The sequence below is a fragment of the Anomaloglossus baeobatrachus genome, chromosome 6 (genome assembly GCF_048569485.1).
Source record: "Anomaloglossus baeobatrachus isolate aAnoBae1 chromosome 6, aAnoBae1.hap1, whole genome shotgun sequence".
NCBI classification, from domain to species: Eukaryota; Metazoa; Chordata; class Amphibia; order Anura; family Aromobatidae; genus Anomaloglossus; species Anomaloglossus baeobatrachus.
In genome coordinates, this window is record NC_134358.1 from 249,803,514 (window position 1) to 249,829,820 (window position 26,307).

The 26,307-nt window shown below is 40.7% G+C and overlaps 1 protein-coding gene across 2 annotated transcripts; it reads left to right on the plus strand.

The window, feature by feature from the left end:
* The first annotated feature begins 19,906 nt into the window (after positions 1 to 19,906).
* LOC142244268 (mas-related G-protein coupled receptor member D-like) lies at positions 19,907 to 25,245 on the plus strand. 2 transcript variants are annotated; one of them, XM_075316473.1, is made up of 3 exons: positions 19,935 to 19,974; positions 21,066 to 21,590; positions 23,900 to 25,245. In XM_075316473.1, the coding sequence occupies exon 3, from the start codon at positions 23,941 to 23,943 to the stop codon at positions 24,937 to 24,939; it is 999 nt and encodes a 332-aa protein (XP_075172588.1). In that variant the 5' UTR covers positions 19,935 to 19,974; positions 21,066 to 21,590; positions 23,900 to 23,940; the 3' UTR covers positions 24,940 to 25,245. The 2 variants fall into 2 exon arrangements, with proteins under 2 accessions (XP_075172587.1, XP_075172588.1); XM_075316472.1 differs by lacking the exon at positions 21,066 to 21,590 and having other exon boundaries at positions 19,907 to 19,974.
* The last annotated feature ends 1,062 nt before the right edge of the window (positions 25,246 to 26,307 follow it).

The following is a 26,307-nucleotide window of genomic DNA, read 5'->3' on the forward strand; positions in this document are numbered from 1 at the left end:
ACATTCCTTGCATGTCCCCGCCCCCTCTAAACCTTCATTGAACACTACCGTCTCACTGTCACTATCTGCTCTATCTCATTATTTGCTCCACTACCCTCCCTCCCTCCAGATCCTAGTTTAAAAGTTCCTCCATCCATCTGACCATTTTCTTCCCCAGCACAGCTGCACCCTTACAATTGAGGTGCACCCCGTCCCTACTGTAGAGCTTGTAGCCGACTGGGAAGTCGGCCCAGTTCTGCGTGAACCCAAACCCTTCCTTCCTGAGCCAATTTCTAAGCCATGTATTTATCTCCCTAAGCTCCCGCTGTCTTTCTAGTGATGCTTGTTGCATTGGTAGTATATCTGAAAACACCACCTTGGAGGTCCTAGACTTCAGCTTCTTTTCTAGTTCCGTGTAATAATTTTTAAGGACCTTCCACCTTTCTCTAACTTTGTCATTAGTACCAATGTGCACCATGACTGCTGAGTTTTCCCCAGCCCCACCCAGAAATCTGTCTATCCGATCGGCAATATGCCGAACCCAAGCGCTCAGCTGACAACACTCTAGTGATACATTTTTTTGTTTTATTTAAATAACTCATATATAGACTAAAACACACATATACAGTGAAATATCTGGTTCTGGATAGGGCACACCAGTTTTGTTGGCTAAGTTTGAACAATTAGTAGATAAATATTTGTTAATTAACTTTTAGGCTATGTGCACATAGTGCAGTAATTTTCTGCACCATCTGGCAGAAAAAGGCACTAAAAAATGCATGTGTTTTGGGTGTGTTTTTCTGCCATGTGATTTTCTTAATGAAGTCAATGGTTGGAAGAGCTAAAAAACGCAGGAAACAACGCACCAACAATTGACATGCTGCGGACTATTTTCTGCACCAAATCTGCAAGGAAAAAATAACAGTGTAAGGGCCCAAGGACAGAGGACCTCAAATGTTCTATATGTCACAGTTGCTGTTCTGGCACAAGGGTGCAGGGGCTGTGTTCCCTGGGTGGTCTACAAGGCCCTGATGTTCCCTGCTATCCACCCCCACACAGTATCCACAGCTGATGGACAGTCCACAGACACGGTCTTGGGGATAACAGTTGCATTAATACAGCAGGAACAAAGGAAAACAAAAAGGAATATACAGTATGTTTCAGTCTTTTGTGGGTAGGCCACGGCAAATACAGCTTGGTGTTGAATACTGAAGTGTAATTAGGGTTCTGTAGCTTTAAGAGCACGATTTGCTTCAGATTTAATACTGGTATGCCTTTAGAAGCAGGTTCAGAGTCTCTTGAGCTTAGAGGGTAGATATAATAAGATTGTACAGACCTGGAGTCCTGGGGTTAATTTCACTGGGGTTAATTTCACTAATGTCACTAGTTCAGACACGTGCAGTACATGTAAGCAAATGTAGAAAGTTGCCCAGCACGCTACGGGGACCGGACGGCTGGTGCTTGGACAATGGCATGAAAGCCAATAATATTGCAGTGGGGCGGGAGACCCTCAAACTTCCCCAATCTGCATGCAGTAGGGTCTTGTATATAATCAGTATGCCCTACTGTCTGAAGAGATGCACAACGTATATCTGGCCAGTGAGGATTCAGGATGGGAAGCCTTCAGCATATTGGCTGTAAAAGTCAGTAAATGGTGAAATTCTAGGCCTCGGGCCTAGCAGGAGTCTTGTGGTGAAGAGAAACTCCACATAATGTCTCCCCTCAGAGGAGACTCAGCCAGAACCAGAACATTCCAGTTCTTTTCAGACAGAGGCTGGAGAATAGCTCCACCTATTGAGCCATGTGACCAAGAACTGTTCAAGAGGATAACACCCAATGCACACGGTGCTAGAACACAACAAATGAGAAATGCTTTACTTATATCATATAACATGATATTACATATAAGAGAATGTACTTAAAGAAACAGACACAATCTGGACCGGGCCACTACAACAGCACTTCAGATTTCTCATTAATTTTGCAGGCATAAAGATTGACATGCAGCTTTGTGCCACAATCTGCACCAAATATGTATTAAAAAGCTTAAAAAATGCACTATGCACATGCAGACTGAGATCTATATCTAATTATTAGCATTTACCTTTAGAGCGATATATCAGCACAACTTCTAATCATATAAATTCTGCTACTGAGCATCATATGCATTGTGTGGAGTGATTACCTGGCAAGATGTTCTATTGAGTTGTGCATGTCCCTAGCAGGATATCCTATATATATATATGTATATATATATATATATATATATATATATATATATATATATATATATATAGATATATATCTATATCTATATATATATATATATGAAAAATGATTCCAAATAGTAATTGTGTTTTCAGTCTCCCAGGCATCATGCACTATATATATCTCTATATATATATATATATATATATACACGGTATAAAAGCTTATAGCGACTGTAATCTAATGACACCCTGGAAGTGACCTGGTTTCAGACATGTTTTCATGAAGTGTCATCCTTATCATTAAGTAGGAAACTGGTAAATTTACCAAGTACTGGCATGCCTCATGCAAATGGTGTACTTGTTTCTAAATTTTGGAACTTCCCATGCAAGATATATTTTGTCTGGCTACTCCACCTACCTGTTATTAAAGTATATACATAATTTACTGAGAAAACACAAGAAGTTTCTGTGTACTCAGAGCCCCAGAATAGATTGAATGGCAACACTATCCTTGTCTGAAGTAAAACAAGACTTTACAGGTTAGCGTCACTCTCTTCTATTGTATTTATCCATAAACTTGCAATTATTTATAAAGTGCATTCATTTTTAAACTTAGCAAGGCAGATTTCACACAGTGGTTTCAAAAAGAATCTGTCAGCAGGCTTTTGCTATGGAAGCTGAAGACAACATGCTGCAAGGGTTAACACCGAAAATTCAGGGCTGCCTGTATTGTCGAAGTCCAATCTGTTTTTCATTTGCTATGTTTGTATAAGCAGCAGGATGATTATCATTGCAGGACTACAAAGTCACGCATATGGCAGTTCGGCACGCCCCCCTTCTCTGATTGACATCTCACTGTTATTGTATAATCTCTATTGAGAGCCTGGTGTGGATGTGGAAGCTCACTCAGCTCTGGTACATGGCTAAAACGTGAAAATTCTGATTGTGTCAAAACAGATGCACCCAGTAATCTAGTGATACATTGTTGGATTCAGGATCTCCTTTCTTACATCATCCTGCTCTCACATGAGGTAGCAAAAACCTGCTGACAGATCCCTTTAACTGTGTTTTTAGCTACAGTGCCTACAAGTAGTATTCAACCCCCTGCAGATTTAGCTGGTTTGATAAGATGCAAATAAGTTAGAGCCTGCAAACTTCAAACAAGAGCAGGATTTATTAACAGATGCATAAATCTTACAAACCAACAAGTTATGTTGCTCAGTTAAATTTTAATACATTTTCAACATAAAAGTGTGGGTCAATTATTATTCAACCCCTAGGCTTAATATTTTGTGGAATAACCCTTGTTTGCAATTACAGCTAATAATCGTCTTTTATAAGACCTGATCAGGCCGGCACAGGTCTCTGGAGTTATCTTGGCCCACTCCTCCATGCAGATCTTCTCCAAGTTATCTAGGTTCTTTGGGTGTCTCATGTGGACTTTAATCTTGAGCTCCTTCCACAAGTTTTCAATTGGGTTAAGGTCAGGAGACTGACTAGGCCACTGCAACACCTTGATTTTTTCCCTCTTGAACCAGGCCTTGGTTTTCTTGGCTGTGTGCTTTGGGTCGTTGTCTTGTTGGAAGATGAAATGTTGACCCATCTTAAGATCCTTGATGGAGGAGCAGAGGTTCTTGGCCAAAATCTCCAGGTAGGCCGTGCTATCCATCTTCCCATGGATGCGGACCAGATGGCCAGGCCCCTTGGCTGAGAAACAGCCCCACAGCATGATGCTGCCACCACCATGCTTGACCGTAGGGATGGTATTCTTGGGGTCGTATGCAGTGCCATCCAGTCTCCAAACATCACGTTTGTGGTTGGCACCAAAGATCTCGATCTTGGTCTCATCAGACCAGAGAACCTTGAACCAGTCTGTCTCAGAGTCCTCCAAGTGATCATGAGCAAACTGTAGATGAGCCTTGACATGACGCTTTGAAAGTAAAGGTACCTTACGGGCTCGTCTGGAACGGAGACCATTGCGGTGGAGTACGTTACTTATGGTATTGACTGAAACCAATGTCCCCACTGCCATGAGATCTTCCCGGAGCTCTTTCCTTGTTGTCCTTGGGTTAGCCTTGACTTTTCGGACAAGCCTGGCCTCGGCACGGGAGGAAACTTTCAAAGGCTGTCCAGGCCGTGGAAGGCTAACAGTAGTTCCATAAGCCTTCCACTTCCGGATGATGCTCCCAACAGTAGAGACAGGTAGGCCCAACTCCTTGGAAAGGTTTTTGTACCCCTTGCCAGCCTTGTGACCCTCCACGATCTTGTCTCTGATGGCCTTGGAATGCTCCTTTGTCTTTCCCATGTTGACCAATTATGAGTGCTGTTCACAAGTTTGGGGAGGGTCTTAATTAGTCAGAAAAGGTTGGAAAAAGAGATAATTAATCCAAACATGTGAAGCTCATTGTTCTTTGTGCCTGAAATACTTCTTAATTCTTTAGGGGAACCAAACAGAATTCTTGTGGTTTGAGGGGTTGAACAATAAATTACCCTCTGAATAAACTTTTCACAATTTAAAAAAAAAAATAAAAAAAGAAATAACATTCTTTTTTGCTGCAGTGCATTTCACACTTCCAGGCTGATCTACAGTCCAAATGTCACAATGCCAAGTTAATTCCGAATGTGTAAACCTGCTAAATCTGCAGGGGGTTGAATACTACTTGTAGGCACTGTATGTTCTTGCTTTTCCAAAGACACTGTGTCTAGATGATACTTTTAGTTCTGCACTGAAATATAACAAGCATTACAGGCTGTGGCCTGTTTCATCATTTGTGGTTTTTTAAGTGATTTTTTCTGTTTTGTGGAATGTATTAGTTATTTTGAGCCAAAATATTCCAAATTGTGCATGTGGGTTGATGAATTGACAAAAATAATAATCAAGGAGTCTCTTTTTTCACTTTAGCATTTGATGCTGTAGAAAAAAAAAAATTAGACAGGGTACAGGCGTACAATTGAGCTAACAGCAACATTTTGAAACTTTACAAATAATGAATTGGGCTAAAACATCTGGATAAGGAAAACTACACTCTGTGTTGAGCAAAAAAATTAAAAAGACAAAACCAAGTAAAGTAAAAATGTAAAAAGTGCAAATTAGATAATAAATTAGGCGCAAAGATAAAAATCACTTTCAGAACCATTTTTGCTCCAGAAAAAAACGGTGCAAAGGCAATGATGCATGGCGGTCAGTGTATTTGTTTTTCCTTGTGGCGTTTTGGTGTCATCTAATGATAAGTGGGTAGGTTTGCTTCCTGGCATTTGTTTCATATGTCTCTTAATGGGTTGTTAGGTCTAAAATGATAAACCTGCAGTAACTCTATGTGACTGCAGACGTATGATTCCTCCCAGTGCTCACACTCTGCACTATGAGGTTCATCGTTTTTTGACCCAGGAACGGCGGTCTAGTGACCGCAATTGTGTGATATACATGGTCCCTGTGTGTGCGCTGGAAAGATTCATGTCTGCAGTCATATAGAGTGACACATAAGGGTGCCTTACACGCTGCGACATCGCTAGCGATTGCTAGCGATGTCGCGAGCGATAGCACCCGCCCCCGTCGTTCGTGCGATATGTGGTGATCGCTGCCGTAGCGAACATTATCGCTACGGCAGCGTCACACGCACATACCTGTTCTGCGACGTCACTGTGACCGCTGTACAATCCCTCCTTCAAGGGGGAGGTGCATTCGGCGTCCCAGTGATGTCACAGCGGCGTCACATGGCAGCCGTCCAATAGCAGAGGAGGGGCAGAGATGAGCGGCCAGAACATGCCGCCAACCTCCTTCCTTCCTCATTGCCAGTGGATGCAGGTAAGGAGATGTTCGTCGTTCCTGCGGTGTCACACATAGCGATGTGTGGTGCCGCAGGAATGATGAAAAAACAGCGGCATGCACCACCAATGACATTTTGAAAAGGAGAGACGTGTCAACGATGGACGATTTTTGCCGTTTTTGCGATCATTGATCGTCGCTCCTTGGTGTCACACACTGCGATGTCGCTAACGGCGCCGGATGTGCCTCACAAACACTGTGACCCCGACGATATATCGTTAGCGATGTCGCAGTATGTAAAGCACCCTATAGACTGACTGCAGACTTATCATTTTAGATCGGGACTTGAAAAACGTGTACAAAAATGTTACAAAATATATTAAAATAAAAAAGATGTTACAACTCTTTACAATTGCTTAAAAAATTGTGAAGATTACATTTTTGCATGCAAAAGTAGTATTTTAATTCTACTGTTAATTAACCAGGTGTCACGCTGTACTCTAAGATTTACAATAGCAGTACAGCGCAGTAATGTGGGACTGAGAGGATTCCTGAAACTATCTGAGAAGGTAGTTAGCTGGTAAACCACTAGGGGGCGTAAAAGTGGAGGAAACGTATGAGCAGGGAATTCCCTAGCAGAGGTAATACTAGTCAAGCCCACCAGATGGCAGTAGAATCGTCAGAAAGCCGTGTCACAACATGAGGTCTTGTAAGTACGCAAGGGCAAAGTCTAAATATAGTCAGAGGGAAGCAAATAGTCAGTAGCCGGGAAATCAGAGCCTAGAAGCGAGGGGGAGTGGGAAGACAAGACAGAATTAAGGTAAACAGATAAGGAATGAACAGGGAGACAGCGGGAGAGACACTGATGGAAACAGACAACAGAGGAGGTTAACAGGTCAGGTGAACACTGAGGTCAGGAGGGGGCAGGGCAGACAACAGGTCACTTAAGAGCAGAACACAGCAGAGCCAGAAATATCACTGGTGAAGTCCAAGAGACACAGTGCCCTAATAAAGCAGCCTGACCTCCAGAACGAGGCAGAAAGGATTAACCCCTAACGTGACCTGCATCAGAAGTGAAACTAAAAAAAAAGGCTCAGCTCCAGCTGAGCCAGGAGTCAATCATGACACCAGGGGAATGTGGGATATTGGGGAGGTACAGGATGTTAAAGCACCACTCCATCATGTTGTTTTTTTTAGTGCTGGAGTGGTGCTTTAAATCTAAGTCCCCTGCCTCTTGTCTTATACTTACCCTCTGGTGTTTTCATCCTTTTTTGGCACCGTTTTGCTCCTGCAACGCCATCTTGTGACGGTAACTTATGACTGGTTATAAGTCAGAAGTTAGCTGGAACTAGCATTGAGCAATCTCTTTCCGGAACCCCCTGAGCCTTTTCTTTTCCCTCTTTCTTTACTCTCTCCCTTACTTTTCCTCTCTTTCTTTCCTCTTTAGATAACCGCCTCTCTATCTCTCTCTAGGCTCCTTGCCCTATCTCCTCTTCTGGCTTCTTTTAGGCCACCCAATACAATAAAGCCACAGTTGATTTATTTTGTTCCTGCAGATACCTATTACCTTTCTCAGGGAATCATTAACTATACGTGGTCTCATTAACTTTGTATTTGGTTCTTGGATGTAACCATATAATTGATTTAAGGTGATATCAGTCGATTATTCATACTGTTATTTATCTTCTGTATTTTCTTGAAAAGTTTTAATAGAAAGAGATTAAACATAAGTCAGAAGTTATGTCACAAGCGCTCACTGCAACTCTATGAGAGCCAGAATGAGGCTTTCATAGACTTGTATTGATTTGTGACCTCCGGCACACTCTATGAAACACCGGCGCTTCCGGCAGGTCACAAAATGTCTGACACTGATGGGAGTGTCGGTAACAACAGATGAAGACACCGGAGAGTGAGTATAAGATGGAGAAGGGGGCTTAGATTTAAAGCACCAGTTCATCAGTGATATAAAATAAAATTGCTGGAGTGGTGCTTTAAGTTCGTCATGTCAACAGCAGAATGATGACTTTAGAGCAACAAGTGGACATTTTAATTTTAAAACTGAACATCCCTTTAAAAATGCTGCATATCTCAGACCATGTGAAGTAGGAGCTCTGTAAATTTACTGTAACTCTCCCCCATGTGTGTTATGCAGGTTTAAATTAGCAACTGGGTCCATTTATTTATATAACTACATATAATAATGCATAGAACCTATTATTCAATTCTCATCACCATTATTTTATGGACGGAGTTTACTGGTTGATTTAGCTTCAATATCCTGTGCTGGAAAATAAGCGCTCCAGCATTTACACTGGACTTTGGCAATATTGTTTTTCCTCATTATTTTTGACACAAAAGGGAAAGAAAAAAAATATATAACCAAGATTCATTGTAGACAAAAGTTAGTTTATAGGACGTGCACTCTCAACCATCTTCTTTGAAATGCTAGAGTAGAGAGTGTATATCCATATGGTTACAAATAGCAATGGAAGTGACGTAAACCACAAAGTATTATAAAACCAGCCCCATAGGGTTTATATTAATTGAGAAATAATGCTTTAAAAATACATAACATACGGGGCTCAGTTTATCAAGACTAGTTGTTTACACCGGTCTCAATGAGGGAACGTGCTGGAGTCAGACGCTCCCGATTAATGAAGAGGTCCATGCCAAGTGGCACGCATCTCTGTGCGCCATGCCAGGCTCAAGTCAGGGACTGTAGTGAGATTTCTGGTGTAGGGAACAAAATGACTCATCATGAATTAGACGAGCAATGGCAGTCAGCCCCCATTGCACCCTATGGCACTCCAGCTTTGCCCAATTTGGCAGAACTTGAAAAAACTTAGTGTGAAGATGCCCAAAGTGCAAATTTTGGCTCAACTCCAAGATGCGCCACTTTTTGTGACTTTTCAAAGCGTTTACCCCTGTATTCTGTCATGAAAACTTTGACGTATTCGGCCCTTATATTCTAGTGTGTGATGGAATAGTAGCACAACATGCAGGATAAGTCAAAATTATATTAGACATGATAAATGAATTTTTATGTGATATAGACACACAGCTGGCTATCAAAAAGCATATATGCATATCCTAGAATAAGAGAACATAATAAAAAAATTAAATTCAAATCCAATCAAGTATGAGCAAATCTGATGTAATATCCAGAGGGGATAATAATAAGGGAGTAACTCAGTAGTAGCACAATAAATGCCAAAAGGCTAATGTTTAACTTACAGTAGATAAATCCAAAATACTTGAGACATACTACGATAAAGGTTATATGCTACAAACACACTATCAGATATCAAAAACCATCATTGCCAATAGATAGTTGCACAGAAACAAATTAATACCATTAATGAATTCAGTTCAAGTACAATAAATAGAAGTAATGCTGCTATTATAATGCAGAGATGTAAAATCATGATGTAGATCCAACTGAAATTAATCCTATATAGGTTGAATTTAGGTGCTGCTGAGAAACATTATTAAAGAAAATAACATACAATCCCAAGGCTTTCATAGGTTAGCGCATGACAAAGTAAACCAGAAACTGGAGTTTCCTGTATGTGCGTTTCACAGCTTCATCAGGGGGCATTAGATTGGTACACACAGTGTCTTTTTAGTGTATGGGAATATTGACCTCACAAGGGGTGTCACAACTAACAAACGTCAGCCATTTCTCTGGCCAAGAGAGAAGCGTTCAGTGTGCACATATCCAAAGGCATGAACTTAATCTGTAGGTCACCAATAAGGATGGAGCACTCTCCCATAGCCATTAACCACCACATTGTCTTAGAATGTCTGACCACTCCAGCGTGGTGTAATCATCAGCAACTGCATCCATTTATGCTTATCATTTATCATCCAATCCAAACTCCACCTTCCATTATTTTTCATTACTACATTTTTTATTAGTTCAAATGATCTAGGTGCAATATATAGTACAGAAAAATGTCAAAGGCAGCATTTATAGTGTTCTTTGGCAGTACTATTTTCCCTCAACTAACTTTACCCTAAAAGAAAAATGAAAAATATAAAAAATAAGCTTATATTTTATTGTAGTCATTGTGTAGTTTAAATGGTAGGTGCACTCTTAACCACTTTTTTCTAATTGCTTCCATGCATGCAAGATTTAAAAATAAATAAATGAAAAAAAAATAGTGGGGTCTTGGACATGTCATTGAGGCACTTGGAATCATAGTAAGCATATTCATTGCTGAATTCATTACTGTGTTACCCCGAAAATAAGCCCTACCCCGAAAATATGTCCTAGCAGTAATTTTCAGCATTTTCGGAGTAAGGCTTACATATAAGCCCTACCCTGAAAGTAAGCCCTATTTAGAGTTCAATAATTAAGTGTCCTTGCAGCTAGACTATGTACGATCAGTGTCTTCATCACCTCAATTTGAAGACATTGTCCAGCGTCTTGTTGATTTGCAGAATCTTTAGTAATAATTCGCTGGAATGAGGTATGAGCGCAAAAGTCCGATAGTTTAAACAGTCTGTAGTATCTCCCTTCTTCGAAATAGGAATAAACATTGATCTTGCCCAGTCACATCAACTGCTACTTCCGAAGATTTTATAAGTTCTATTGAAATATTGTCACATGCAGGTGCTTTGGTTTTTGACTGAAGCATTATCGTAGTAGCGACTTCGTCTTTCAAGATGTTTGATTCACTATCATCTCCATTCTCAGTTTCGTCCTGTTTCATTGAGTCATTCATGTAAAGGTGCTCTGTGTATTCTTTCCATATTTCATTGATCATTTGTGGCTCAGTTAGTTTGTGCCTGTTGGCATCTTTCAACATTCCCACTCTTGGTTGACACTTTCGTTGCATCTCTTTGATCTTTTGGTATACCTTCCTAGTCTTGCCCTTCAGATGTGTGTTTCTATCTCTGTACATAAATTTTGGTAATAAAGTTCTTTGTCTGCTCGGATGGCTCTCTTTAGTCTTTTACTGATTTTGTATGTGTGTGATGCCCTAGCCTATCAGGTCGTCACAGGGTATTGTGCAATCTGCCCTTCTGTACAATATCCACCTACTCCTTGGTTACGGGTCCCTGACGTTTGGTGTTGCCAAGAACAAGCTAATGAAAATCCTAGGAACACTCTGCACCACACCCACCAGACACACCAGTGGACGGCCTGAGTGGAATAGGGTCGCCCACTTGGGGGAGTTGGTTAAGGGGAGGTCAGGAGTGTCAGGAGACAGTCAGTTGAGCAGTGACTCTCCAGACGAGAGGTCAGGAGCTGGGCTCCTTGTAACTACTAGGTGGCAGACATTGGTCTATGGCTGGTAGGAGCTGGACCCCAGTTGCAGGGGATTGAGACAAGAGGCACGGACTGTCAAGGAGGACAGCCGGCGGCCTTGTGCTATCACTGGGCAGGAGCCAGGGCATGACGGGGTACGTGGACCCTAAGTCAGGATGTAGCTTCAGGCGTCCTGGTAATTTACCTGACGAGGACGGAGTCTTCAAGATTCGTTCTCCACCCTCTCCAAAATCAGGGTACTAGCGCAACGAGGGGGATAGGACTTTCCCACTACATGGTCCAGAAAATCCCAAGCGTGAATCCTGAGAGCAAGCTCACCCAGTTAGCCATACTGGTGAGCGGGACCCGACCAGTTTTATACTCAAGGGAGAAACCAGGAAAACTAGGTGCCAAGGTAAAGGTCACAGACTAACAGGCAACACCAACGGGCACGGGATCCAGGCGTGCTCCCTCCCAGCGGCAGCGGTGTCAAGAACCTTGGTTTACCACAGTTGTCGGTGTCAGCATTATTGGACTGAGTGAGTACACAAGCGACCCTTACCGTCCCAACGGCACCTCCCTGTCAACCTCATCGAGTCCCAGGGCTTCCCCCCTACCCGTGGAGGGGTTAAACACCTGGCTGCCCACACCATCGCCACCAGGTACTCCCAACTGCGGTGGTGGTACTCCACCTTACCACACACCATGGGTGGCGTCACGAACTTCAAACATAACACCCTGTGTAAATATCCCCCCTTTATTCTGAGTGGCTGCGCGACCCCGACCCCCGGGTCCGGAGATCCCTCAAGCCACCGTGGATCCGGATCCGAGCAGCCCGGCTGCTGACGCGGGGGCGGCACATGTGTCCTGCTTATTACTTTTTGCTTTTGCCATTCATATTTTTTTGATGATCTTCAAGATCTCTTCTATTAACCATTGCTGCTGTGAGGGTTTCTGCCTCTTGTTTATTGACTTTCTGGCTTCTTCAGTAATAATATTCTTTACATGAGTCCATAATTCATCAGGCTTTGTTTCATCCGTGTCCAGTAATTTAAATTGGTGGTGCACACTTTCCCAAAAATTTCAGGTATATTTGCCATGGCCTACTTTGGCATTCAGATCTTCAATGATCTTCAAGGATAAATACGTGGCTTAGAAATTGGTGCAGGAAGCAAGGGTTCGAGTTCATGGAGAACTGGGCTGACTTCTCAGTCGGCTACAGGCTCTACGGTAGGGACGGGCTGCACCTCAATGGGAAAGGTGCAGCTGTGCTGAGGGAGAAAATGGTCAGACTGATGGAGGAGCTTTTAAACTAGGATCTGGGGGGAGGGAGGGTAGTGGAGCTAAAAAGGGGATAGATAGAGCAGATAGACAGTGAGACGGTAGGGGTCAATGAAGGATTGGGGGGGTGGGACATGCAAGGAACTTAGGGAGGCTAGGAGTAATAAAGGTGTTAATAGTATTAAATGTCTACTGGCAAATGCAAGAAGTCTTGCAAACAAAATGAATGAATTGGAGACTCTTATGTCAACCATGGATTATGATGTGGTGGGCATTACGGAAACCTGGCTGGATGAAAGCCATGACTGGGTGATAAATATACAGGGTTATAGTACATTTAGCAGGGACAGGAAAGACAAAAAAGGTGGTGGGGTGTGTATATTTATCAAATCTAACCTAAAACCTGTGTTGAATGATGACATTGTGGGGGAACTCCAACAATGTAGAGTCAGTATGGGTAAATGTACATGGGGAGGGGAAAAATGGAAAAATGCTAATTGTAGTTTGCTATAAGCCTCCTAACATACCTGAACAAATAGAGGGTGAATGCTGGAACAAATTGAAAAGGCAGCTAATAATAATAATTGGGTTCTTATTATGGGGGATTTCAACTATCTAGACATACAGTGGGACATAGAATCTTCTGGTTGTGCTAAAAGCTGTAAATTCTTATCTACTATTCAAGACCATTTCCTCTCTCAGATGGTAGATGAACCGACAAGGTGAGATAATTTGCTAGATCTGGTCATGTCAAATAGACCAGATGCAATTTCAGATCTACAGGTCCTGGAGCACTTGGGCACCAGCGATCATAATATGGTGAGCTTCAAAGTAATATTCAATAGAACATTTCAAAGGGGAAATGATAAAACCTGGAATTTTAGAAAAGCTGATTTCAACAAATTAAGGGAAGAGCTTAAATGTGTAGATTGGGACAAAGTCATGGTAACTGGGGATCCTGAACATAAATGGGGAAAGTTTAAGGATATACTGCTAGAGTCCTGTAAAAAACTTATACCCTCTGGTAATAAAAAATGTCCAGGAATAAAAAGAAACCACTATGGATAAATAAGACTGTACAAAGTATAATAAAACAAAAACAAAGGGCGTTTAAAATCTTGAAGGCTGAGAATACAGAAATAGCATTTCAGGAGTATAAAGGTATCAATAGGAAATGCAAAAAAGAAATCAAACAAGCAAAACTAGCTACTGAAACAAAAATCGCCAATGACATTAAAATAAATCCCAAAATCTTTTATAAAAACATTAATGACAAAAGGAAAACAAAGGATAGTATTGGCCCCTTAAAATATAATAACAAGTTAGTTATAGAGGACAAATAAAAGACTGAGATATTAAATAGGCATTTCTCATTTGAGTTCACCAAGGAACTGACTGTACCAGGGATCATTCAACAAGTGAAAAATCAAAGTTCACCACCTGATATAATTAATTTAACACAAGAAGAAGTATGCCTACGTCTGAGTAAATTAAACATTGATAAATCCCCAGGGCCAGATGGCATTCATCCACGAATATTGAGGGAATTGAGCTCCGTAATTGACAGACCGCTGTATCTCATCTTCTTAGACTCGCTTGTAACAGGGTTAGTGCCTCAGGATTGGAGGATTGCTGATGTGGTACCGATATTTAAGAAAGGTAAGAGGATAGATCCAGGCAACTACCGTCCAGTAAGACTGACATCAGTAGTATGCAAAGTTTTTGAGGGCATTTTAAGGGATGACATGCAAAAATATATTGCGGAAAATAATATAATAACTGACAGACAGCATGGATTCATGAAAGATAAGTCGTGTCTAACCAACCTGTTGGGGTTCTATGAGGGGGTAAGTGCAAACCTGGATATTGGTAATGCAGCTGATGTGATATATTTGGACTTTGCAAAGGCATTTGATACTGTACCACATAATAGCCTTATGCTAAAGCTCCAGAAGCCAGGACTAGAGGAAACTATATGCAACTGGGTAAGGAATTGGCTAAAAGATAGGAAACAAAGAGAAGTCAGAAATGGTACATTCTCTAAATGGGTTATAGTCAGCAGTGGGGTGCCGCAGGGATCTGTGCTAGGACCGATTCTTTTTAATCTCTTTATTAATGACCTTGTGGATGGGATTGATAGTAAAGTGTCAGTCTTTGCTGATGACACCAAACTATGTAGGATATTAAAAACTGACCTTGATAGTACAATATTACAAAAAGATCTGGATAAGATGTCAGAATGGGCAGATACTTGGCAAATGAGATCTCATGTTGATAAATGTAAAGTAATGCACCTAGGACGGAGTAATCCAATAACTGCGTATACATTAAATGAAAGTAAACTCGGGACTACAGAACAGGAGAAGTACTTGGTTATTCTCATTACAAATAAGCTGAGCAATGGCACTCAATGTCAAGCAGCAGCTGCAAAAGCAAACAAGATTCTAGGGTGTTTAAAAAGAGAGATTACATCCCATGATCCCAACGTATTGTTACCCCTCTATAAATCACTTTTAAGGCCACATCTGGAATATGGAATCCAGGTTTGGGCTCCACCTTTTAAAAAGGACATTCAGAAGTTAGAGTCAGTTCAAAGGCGGGCAACTAGACTACTACAAGGAATGGAAGGCTGCCCATATGATGAGAGGTTGAAAAAGTTAGATATGTTTAGCTTAGAAAAAAGACGTCTCAGAGGAGATCTCATTTATATGTATAAATACATGTGTGGTCAATATAAAGGACTGGCACATTACTTATTTCTTCCAAAGACAATACTAAGGACCAGGGGGCACTCACTGCGAGTGGAAGAAAAGCGATTTCGGCAGCTAAATAGGAAAGGGTTCTTTACAGTTAGAGCAGTCAGACTGTGGAATGCCCTACCACAAGAGGTAGTAATGGCAGATACTATAACAGCTTTTAAAAAAAGGGCTGGATGATTTCCTCAGTACACAAAACATTGTTGGTTATAAATGACTTAGTGACCAAATGTAGAACTGGTGGAGGAAGGTTGAACTAGGTGGACCTAGGTCTTTTTTCAACCTAAGTAACTATGTAACTATGTAACTAAGTAAAGCCTGCTTGCCCGTGTTGCACAAAGTCGTAAACCCCTGTCACACGTACTTACCTTCCAAACGACCTCGCTGTGGGCGGCGAACATCCACTTCCTGAAGGGGGAGAGACGTTCGTTGTCACTGCGACGTCACACAGCGGGCGGCCAATAGAAGCGGAGGAGCGGAGATGAGCGGGACGTAAACATCCCGCCCACCTTCTTCCTTCCGCATTGCCGGCGGCCGCAGGTAAGCTGCAGTTCATTGTTTCCGGGGTGTCACACGGAGCGATGTGTGCTGCCTCGGGAACAATGAACAACTGGACGTTCGATTGTTAGAAAATGAGTGACGTGTCAATGAGCAACGATAAGGTAAGTATTTTTGCTCTTTCACAGTCGCTCGTAGCTGTCACACGCTGCGATATGTCATATGATGCCGGATGTGCGTCACTTACGACGTGACCCTGATGACACATCGTAAGATATATTGTAGCGTGTAAAGCCCACTTAAGTTTTGCTTTGGCACTCCTTATAATCGTATCAATATGTCTCTATCACTTACTGCATTGTACTTCAGGCATGTGCTGGATAATTTTCAGTTGAGAATAAAAGTCACAATGTTTCTCTTTGCCAGAATACTATATCCAATGTTAGTTTGACTGGAAATGTCTGAATTGAGTCCCTCTTATTTTGCTAATTCTGAGTAAAGGTCCTGTCACACACAGAGATAAATCTGCGGCAGATCTGTGGTTCCAGTGACATTGTGGACAATCAGTGCCATGTTTTTGGCTGTGTACAAATGGAACAATTTGTCCATGATTTCACTGCAATCACAGATCTGCCGCAGATTTATCTCTATGTGTGACAGGGCCTTTAGTCGAGTCCTGTTCTGTCCATTTCGGCTTTGACGATATTGAGTTTGCCTTGGCTCATGGTTCATACATTTCAAGTTCCGAACGTTATGAAATCTCTGCAGCTTTTGATCTTCCCTGTCAACCAAGTGATATCAGCACCAAGATGTTCTTGTGGCTTAGATCCTGGCCCATCATATGACTTGATCATACTCAGGTTGACCATCAGCTCTTCTCCAGTAGCTTGTTGAGTGCTTTCCAACCTTGAGGTATATCTTGCAGCGCTTTGTTGAATTTTTTTAGTTCTAGTCTCCATTACGTTTTCTTGGCATTATACGGAAGTAGATTGTCAGGAATTTCTTCCATGCAGTAATATGGCTCCAAGAAGGAGCCACACTGAACAAGATTTGTATGTTGTCAATACATTGTGCAGTCTCCTGCTGCCGATGTGGCACTGGGCAGTATGCTTAGTTTGGAACTTCAGTTGAAACGTCTCTACCTGGGGTGTCGCTGATTGCAAAATATATGGCCAATGGCAATTTTTTAGAGGTCAACCACACAAACTAACCACCCTAAAAACAGGAACCATACTGCGTCTGTAATTTGCTCCTCTTTTGGCCAAATTACTAGCAATCAAAAGAACCCTTTTGACCTCCTTGAAGAAGTTAATCATAATTTAAGAAAATTTCTCGTCTGGCACAGAAGACTGCAACCCAGAAAAGTTCCCAAACACTGGATGAAAACCCCAACAACAAAAAAAAGGTGAGTTTCTGGTATCTCTGGAAGCATGATTATTTTAAGCAAATTCAGCAAAGGGGAAAAAATCCACCCAGTCTTCCTGACTAGATGAAAGAAAACACCTCAAGCATTGCTCTATCTCTTGGTTCACCCTCTCAATCTGTTCATTAATCTCAGGACAGTATGCTGAGGAAAATGGCAACTTTCTACCTAATCTGGAGCAAAAACAATGCCAAAAGCTAGCAAAAAACTGAACCCCTCTATTGTGTAGTCTAACAATATGAGAAATTAATAATGCAGCTAAACTAGCATTAGGCAACTTATTAAGTGTGAACAAATAAAGCATCTTGCTTAAATAGTTCATCACCCCCACAATAGTATCACCACCAGAACTAGGTAAATCAGTGACAAAATCCAAGAACAAGTGGGTCCAAGAGTGTGATGGAATCACGTTAGGCAGGAGATAACCCACTGAGACCTGACGAGAATCTTTAACCCCATCATTACGAGCATTCTGCAACCAAAAGGACCTAGATAGAGATCTCCAAGTGTCAGAAGAACCCAGATAACCAGCAAAAACAGAATCATGCACCTCTTCAAAAAGATCCATGTGTAAAGATGGCGGAACATACAGTTTATTTAAAGGCAAAGCCTCTGGCGCTCTGGCGCACTATCCTGTGCATCCTAAATGAGCTGTTTGATATCACTCCCCAGAGCACCCACCGCCATCCCCTCACTAAGAATTTTAACAGAATTTTCATCCCTTAATTCTAGAACAAAACTATTAGACAAAATTAATATTGTTAGATCCGGGGAGATAGGTCACTGAGAAATCGAACCAAGCAGAGAAAAGAGCCTATTAGGCCTGTCTGGTATTAAGATACTTAGCTGCATCAATATATAGTAGTTTTTTATAATCAGTAACAACTTTATCTTATGCCTAGCCTCCTCCAACCAGTGTCTGCAATCATCAGAGGCGCTCTTGACTGCCAAATGCTCACAGTCCTCAATATTATAGTTAAAGGGAAGGTTTCATCCAAAAAAAATAAATTTCAATAACTGAAAAAATGTAAAGTATTAATGTTTTAATGTTTTTTTTTAAATATTATTACGTTGTTTTAATTGAGCAAAATATAAAAAAAAATAAAAGTTTGATATTTTCCACTCTTAAACACTAGGGGGAGCAACTGCTGAAATCCTACTGTAGAACTAACTCACATTACAACTGCAGTAAAAATGGGTGGAATCTGTTCTCCTGTTTGTGATGTCACACCTCCCCCTCCCACTCTGGGTGTTTCCAAAAGGATAATAGAGAATGAAGTTTAGGATCACAGTACAGAACAATATTGTTGGTGACCACAAAGTGACCCTCATTTCTAAAGTGTCACCAAGAACAGCAGCATAGTGCTCCCCACATAGTGCTCTGCACACCCCATACCAGCAATGCTCTGCCACCTGGACACCCACCCGCAATACTCTAATACTCTGCCGCATGCATGGCCGCAATGCTCTGCCGCACACACGCCTCCCCAATCCTCTACCGCACGCATGCCCACAATGCTTTGCCGCACGCACACCCCCCAATGCTCTGCCGCACACACGCCCCGCAATTGCTCTGCCGCACACACGCCCCCAATGCTCTGCCACACGCACGCCCACCAATGCTCTGCTGCACGCACACCCTTGTACACCACTCCTCAGTATACCGCGCTCCACTGAGCTGAGAAGTGGTGAGCACATGACAGTGGGTGGGGCAGCAGTGGGGAAGCGACGGAGAGGGTAGCGGCGGGGGGGGAACAGAGAGTGGCAGCGGAGGGGCAGCGGTGGGGTGAACAGAGGGTAGCAGCAGCAGCGGCGAGGGAGGTTAGTTGCGGCAGCCCAGCATCGGTACTCACACATCCCGGCGGTTGACTGGGGAAAGTGCAGCACATAGCATACTCTGTGAGCTCCACAAGGAAGGTGGTGATCTCCTCCCTCTGCTGTGATCTGGACGGCCAAGGGGGCATATCCAGCTCACAGCAGAAAGCAGACACAGTGCAGGACATAGGGTTGGAGAGCGACAACTGTCTTCTATGCACAGAGGCTGCCGTATTTGAGGTAACTGTTGTTACACACAGCAAATCCAAGATGGCAGCCCCCAGTGTTTCAGTAAAACTAGAGTTAAATAAAAACTAAATAAACAGTGAGTTTAATTTTGTATTAAAAATACTTGAATTCATAATCACTATTATTACTACAAAAATAAAAAAGCGACACCTTGCCTTTAAATTCGGCTTGAGAGAACGTCTGAAAACAAAAAGCACAGGGATGAAGGTAACCATTCTTTTCTTTTTCTGTGAACGAACAGCCCCATGCTTACAGCAGAATTGTCTACTTCGACCACAAAAGGCAGCTTAAAATCAGGTTTAATGAAAACAGGAACTTTAGAACTTTAGAAAAGGCTGTATTGAGGGCAAAAAGACATTCTCAATCATTTTCTCAAAGATAATGTCAGACGTAATTCACATAAGTACATTTCATATTTGTTACAATCTTACTGTAAAAACGTGTCATTAGTAGACGTGAAACTACAGTGTTTTTTACATTTTACCTTTAGCTTTGTATTTTGTAATTAACCTGTATATTTGTGTTAATAATTATTACTTACATTATGTATGTAATTATAACATTGTATGCTGTGCGGGAACTACCGTACTTATGTTCTACAGCTTTTATTATGTCAAGTAGCTCCACCTATTAAGCATTAGATGATAATTAGAGCTATCAGAGAGGCAGGGACAGCTATTCTCATTATAAAATGAATTGATTGGGAAAGCCAGAACTCGGTGAAGACCAAAGAGACACTACAGGTTGGTTCTTCTCTCTCACTTCCAGATTCTATTGTCCTCGTCTGTGATTGTCTGATATAGTATTGCATACTGGTAACTAAGACGTGCTCCTTTACTATGCCTCACTTCAATTTGTGCAATAATTATGCAATGCTTTAGAATTTATTTGAATAATATAAGAATTAATTCCAGGTATGCTGCTGACTCTTATGATGTACATAACAAAATGAAAAGAGTGTTAGAAAAAAAAATTTTGGATGATATCTTCATATTTACAAGGAGGTTTTAGATTTCCAGGATCTGTTGGAAACGTGCAATATGCAATATTTGCTCATTCTAATGCCCCATTTTCAGATGTAAATAAATATTGCCCATGATTGATCTCTCGCTGTTAGTGTACAGTTATTATGTTACTAGAGTTTTTGTTTGTAAAGCTGTGCCTCTGTCTATATCAGTATTAACCAACTATTTAAAGGGAACCTGTCCAACACAAGTATGTTTAACTCTGACATTTCAAAAAAGACAATGTATGAACAGGCTTCTCCCTGCATCACTCCAGCTGATTGACAGGTCTCCCATGCAATTATATAGTGAAACACCTGTCAATCAACTGGAGCTTTGCAAGGACATGGTAGCCAAGGGTGTCCACCAGACTAGTCAGGTTTCTCTTTGGTCCTCTAAATTTTCGCTCAGATATTTAAACGTAAAAAATTCCTGATTTCAATCGTGGAGCTATAGTTTATGTCTACGTAGCCATATGAAGAGTTTGCTTGTTGTGAGATGAGTTGTAGTTTGAATATTACTATTCAATTTACCATACAGAATACTTAGAAACTGGGAAAAAAATGGGAGTGAATGGAAATCCCAACATTGTTAAATAGGTTTAGTTTTTACAGTAAAAATGCCATGTAAACTGCAGGTAAGTATGATTATGGTATTACTGAAAGAAAAATAAAAACAAAAAATAAAATATGGTTAGTGTGATGGTGTGATATTGTGGGTTGTGTATCATTTTGTGTAGGTTCGCATTTTAGGCGTGGTGCTCTGCCCATTCTATGTATTATTTGTCCTGTCTGCAGGTTAATAACCCCCTGCAATGCATCTGTTCCTAGGTATGGGGGAAGGGGGTCTGGAATCCACCTTAACTGTCATCTTACCTAAGGGATTATTCAGTCTGGCTGAGAAGGACAAGAGACAAGCAGGAAGATTGATCCTCTGGGGAGAGGCTGTGGCTACAGGCAGCACCCCAGAAAGCCATTGAGAAACCCTGATTTCCCTGGAAAAGGACTGCTAAAGGATTATGACTCATCCAAGGGACATTTATCCCATTACTGGACTACTTTACCCTCTGTGTGGTGGGTTATTTTATGGACCTTCTGGATTGCAGTTAATGCTTTGATGGGCACGACTCAAGTACTCGACTATTATGGAAGTCAATGGTGAACTCAAGCATTTTTCTGAAAGATTTCCCTGAAAAATGTTCAAGTTCCCAACTGACTTCCATTATACTCGGGTACTCGAGTTGCGGCCATCCGAGCATTACCTGCTCTTTAAGAATACCAAGCATGGTAGTGCTCACTGATCACTAAAAATCAGTGACTCAGCAATAGGATGATGAGTGCCCAAAGCAGGTGGATGTAAGTATTCAATAAAGGCTAACCTGTCTGGACCAATCCCATGGAAGTGCTATTGTGCACAAAGTGCTAAAATGGTTGATTCTAGCTATGATAGAAACATATTGAATGTACTGTACATCACCACTTGATGCTTATGAATCTGAGTAGCATAAAAAATGTTAGAGTACCCATACTGACCCTTATCCATTACTTGTGCTGCATATAAGGGTTAAAAATGTAAGGTACAGGTTAATACTTAATAAGTACCACAATTTCTCTAAAATAACTAACCCAATTGTCTTTATTCAATAATGCACAAAGTTGACAAGATGATGAGGCTCAGGACCTTTTGTGGCTTAACCTCCTTGTGGAGTGTCAATGACTGCCTCCTGGACATCTGTCAAGTCAACAGTCTTCCCCATGATAGTGTAGCCTACTGAAACAGACTAAGGGACCATTTTAGATGCTTATGAAGCCTTTACCAGATATATCAGACCTGTATAGGTTTCATACTTTATTTGTCCAATTTGCTAAACCTGGAGTAATTTAACCCTTTGCTTGGCTGATTCTTCCTCTGATTCAGTTTTACTAGCTCTGACTCTGGCTATCCTCCGAAATCAGTTTCATCAGATCCTGTGTTTTCCTTAGTTCCTAGTTCCTTCTTAACTCTGATGTTCTGTCCCCATGTACTATACACTTGTATTACTCCTGGGTCACTATGACCCGGTTTATTAAATCTTGACTTTAGATACTCTAACTCAATTATTTTTATACCTTTCGCTTACTAGACTGTATGGGATATGTTTGGAAATAAAACAAAAAAGAAAAATGAAATTGAAATTTTTTTTTTTTTATTTATTTAGAAAAAACTTAGTAATAAGCAAAACGAAAAATAGCAAACTACACATATGTGGTAAAAAAGCCAAACCAAAACAAGCAAATCAAACATTTTGTGAAAAAAATTAAAAATAATAAACACTTCAATTTGAACATATTCACATGGTAATATTACTTTATGTATTCTTGCATGAAGAACAGTAAACATGGGCTTTGCATAACAATTTTTGGCATCCAGAACATGTAATACTTGTTTTATTATCACAAGAATAAGGGCAATAGCTGCACCTTTTTCTTTTTAGTCTTGAAGCACTGCTGGTAGAGGACATGGGGGTAGAAGTGGCTGTGGAGGCCATGGTTTCACTTTCCTGAGCAAAGGTCAAATGGCTAAGTGTGCTAGCATCTGTGTACTAATAAGAGCAGAGAAGATAAGAACCCCTCTGAAAACAAGGAGATAAGCCAGGAAGACAGACTTACAAAAAAAAATAACTTGGAGGCCTTTAGAGCTCAGCTTTACAAAATAAGGCCCTCTTACACAGCACGTTCTGTGCAGTCCGTTCTGCGCAGAATATACATGTGTAGTGCACACCTAGTGATCTCTTTGGATGCGCTCTACATTTTAGTATAGACTGTGCACCGAAAATAATCAATATAAAGCCATTTTTATGGTGCGCAGATCTCAATGCATACACCCGGCAGATCGTGTGTACGACCCCATTGAAATAATTTAGGAAATAAATAAATTGATATACAATAGTACATGCAATAAATAGACCCAACTGAGGTTATAACTCCTTTATTTCACTGAAAATATGGCCTCACAGCTTTAATAAATGATGACTGGTCACTATGACCCGAACACGACAAGTGTACAAATCTGCGTGTAGCTAAAAGTAAACACAAAAAAAAAAAATACTCATAGATAGGTCCTCCCAAATGAGGAAAAGTCAAGTAACCTCAAATTTTAGAAACTTCTAGAAAAACATCTACAGGGCCACAAACAATTGTCTACGGGTCACTATGACCCGAACAGAACAGCAGGGTTAACAGGGCTATAAACCTGTTCTACCACTATCTTGCCAGCAGCAACTCATGGATGCAATTCAAGGGCCTTCACAGTGAAGGATACATCTCTAAACAGGAGTGAAAGAGGGAAATCCAGAGTGTTGGACCTTGGACCTGTTAAACAGAGTAGGCAATTCAAAGAGTGTCCATGGAGTAACCTGATTTCCATGTACAGTCATTAACAGAATCTACAAGTAGACTGTATTCACCATATCATCTAGTTTAGCTACTACTTACCATAACATATTTAAACATCATCCTACCACAGATAATGTATGTTATATTAATAAAGTATTGCTATAGAATATAGTTTGCTCATATTGTATTTTAAGAATGATAAAGCATTTAAAATATTAAAGTGAAAATATGAATGCAATCAGCTTATTTTTGAGAATTCTCAGTAAGCTATATACCATTTTTCTTAATAGGTTAAAAAGACGATTTATGTGCCACTACAACTCCCCGAAACATGAATAATACAACTTCAAGTACCATCAACCAAAATAGTACAGCGGAGAGAAGGGCTGGCTATCTTAACGTTCAGCTCACCATAGCACTTGCTATTTGCATAGTTCTCTGTATCATTGGCTTAATTGGAAATATTACTGTATTTTGGTATCTTTGCTTCAAGATAAAGAAGAACAACTATACTATCTACATCATCAATCTCACAGTGGCTGACTCCCTCTTTTTGATATTTAGTGCATTAATACTAATGATGTACATCAATACACTAATGAATCCAAAACCAAACTTTCAAGGGAGAGATTCATTTTACATATTTTTAGAAATCTTTAATGACATTGCACAATATTCAGGAATGTTTATCTTGACGGCTGTCAGTTTAGAAAGATGTCTCTCTGTTCTATTTCCCATCTGGTACCAGTGCCATCGGCCTAAGAACTTGTCGATTATCGTCTGTGCCTCAGTTTGGCTCCTTGGATGTGCCGAGTCTCTCACGGAGAACTTGGTGTGCCCAGATAAAGCTTTTTTTAAACCTACTTCAGAGTGTACAGCAGTTCAGATCATGACTTTTGGTTTATCCATTGTTATCTGCTTACCAATCATGGTCATTTCAAGTACTATCTTGCTCATTAAAGTAAGGAGGACATTTAACCAGCGGTATCCAACCAAGTTCTACACCATCATTATCGTTGCAGTTATTATATTTATCTTCTCTGTCATCCCATTTAATTTTGGATGGTTTGCAATATATTTCAGACTTGTACCATCAAATATGCATATGATTGCTTTTCACTTTGCTAGTTTCTATGGTACAGTGCTTAATTGTACACTTGACCCGTATATCTATTTCATTATTGGGAAAAAATGGAAGCAGAAGAAGAATCATTCCATTCAAGATGCCCTAGAAAGAGCCTTCAGAATAGAAAATGATGACAATACCGACCCAAAAAGTAGCCAAACAGCTAACACTTCTAGCCAAATTCACCTTCCAAGTGCTTCCTAAATTATTTTGCACTGACAATACATAATAATCAAGTGTACACAAAGGTCACGTTTTAATTTTGTTTGAATGAACGTATCCCAAAATATGTCGGTGTCTGTTACAAATTAAGTCCAGCAGAGATGTCATGGCTGCATCTTAAATAGTAACAATGATACTAATGTGAACAGTTGGTTTCACACAATACATGTGTGTTTTTATATATTTTATGGTAAAATTCTGAAATTCACCAAAACTTTATTAAAGTGCTTCTTGTCATTTTCAAAATGCTGCTTATTAACAATAAATATGGCTTTATATTGTTTGTAACATTATTGCCATGTTTTATATTTATATACGTTACTTTTTAGCTGTCTGAATAGTAAATTCTGGCACTATGGTACTCCAAATGTTAATTTGTTGTTATTCCCGGTGGCCTGATACCATGTTTTTCCAAAAATAAGACACCGTCTTATACTTTTTTGGCCCTAAAAAAGCACTAAGGTTTATTTTTGGAGTAGGTATTATTTTTGGAAAAACATGGTTGAGGGTATGTTTACCCTCTCAAAAAAGCAGACCCCCTCTTCCCAGGAGACTCATGATTACAATACGCCTGACACGTCTTCATGGCTTCCAGGTCCTCCTGCGATCTTTCGCGATCTTTCTTTGTTGTCCTGTCTCCCCTACATACAGACCCCCAGTTGGACATTTGGTACATATAATTAAGTACACCACATTGGTTGTGGTGCAGCTGAAGATCCCAGGTACCTTCAGCTGCACCACAACCAATGTGGTGTACTTAATTATATGTACCAAATGTCCAACTGGGGGTCTGTATGTAGGGGAGACAGGACAACAGCTCAGGACAAGGATGAATTCTCACCGCCACACAATTAGAGAAAAAAGGATGGATCTACCTGTGGCCAAACATTTTTGTAACCCAGACCACAGCATCATGGACATGAAATTGCTGGTATTGAAAGGGAATTTCAAGTCCCAGAGAGATAGGAGACTATGGGAGTACAAACTTATGACGACCTTTGACACATTCAGAGCAGGAATGAATGTGTCTCATGGATTCATGTCTTTTTACATCAGTTAAGAGATGTGCTCCTCTGACCATCCGAGCGCGTTACAGCACTGGACCAGACCCTAATTAGAGGACAATAAAACTTTCACACTGAACTGCAGCAATATTTATGGTCACAACAGTTTGCCCCCCTGCCATAGTGATAGTTCTGTTTCATATAACTTGTTTTTTTTTGGGGTTTTTTTTAGTGCACTATTCTATGTCCTGTTGTGTATAAATATGTGACTCTTCAGATTTTGTGTTATACCATGCCTGATGAAGAGACCTGAGTAGTCTCGAAAACTTGCTATTATTACCATCTT

Bases quoted from the DNA above. Each gene is read 5' to 3' on its own strand.
- LOC142244268 (XM_075316472.1), top strand. From the start codon at position 23,941: ATGAATAATACAACTTCAAGTACCATCAACCAAAATAGTACAGCGGAG.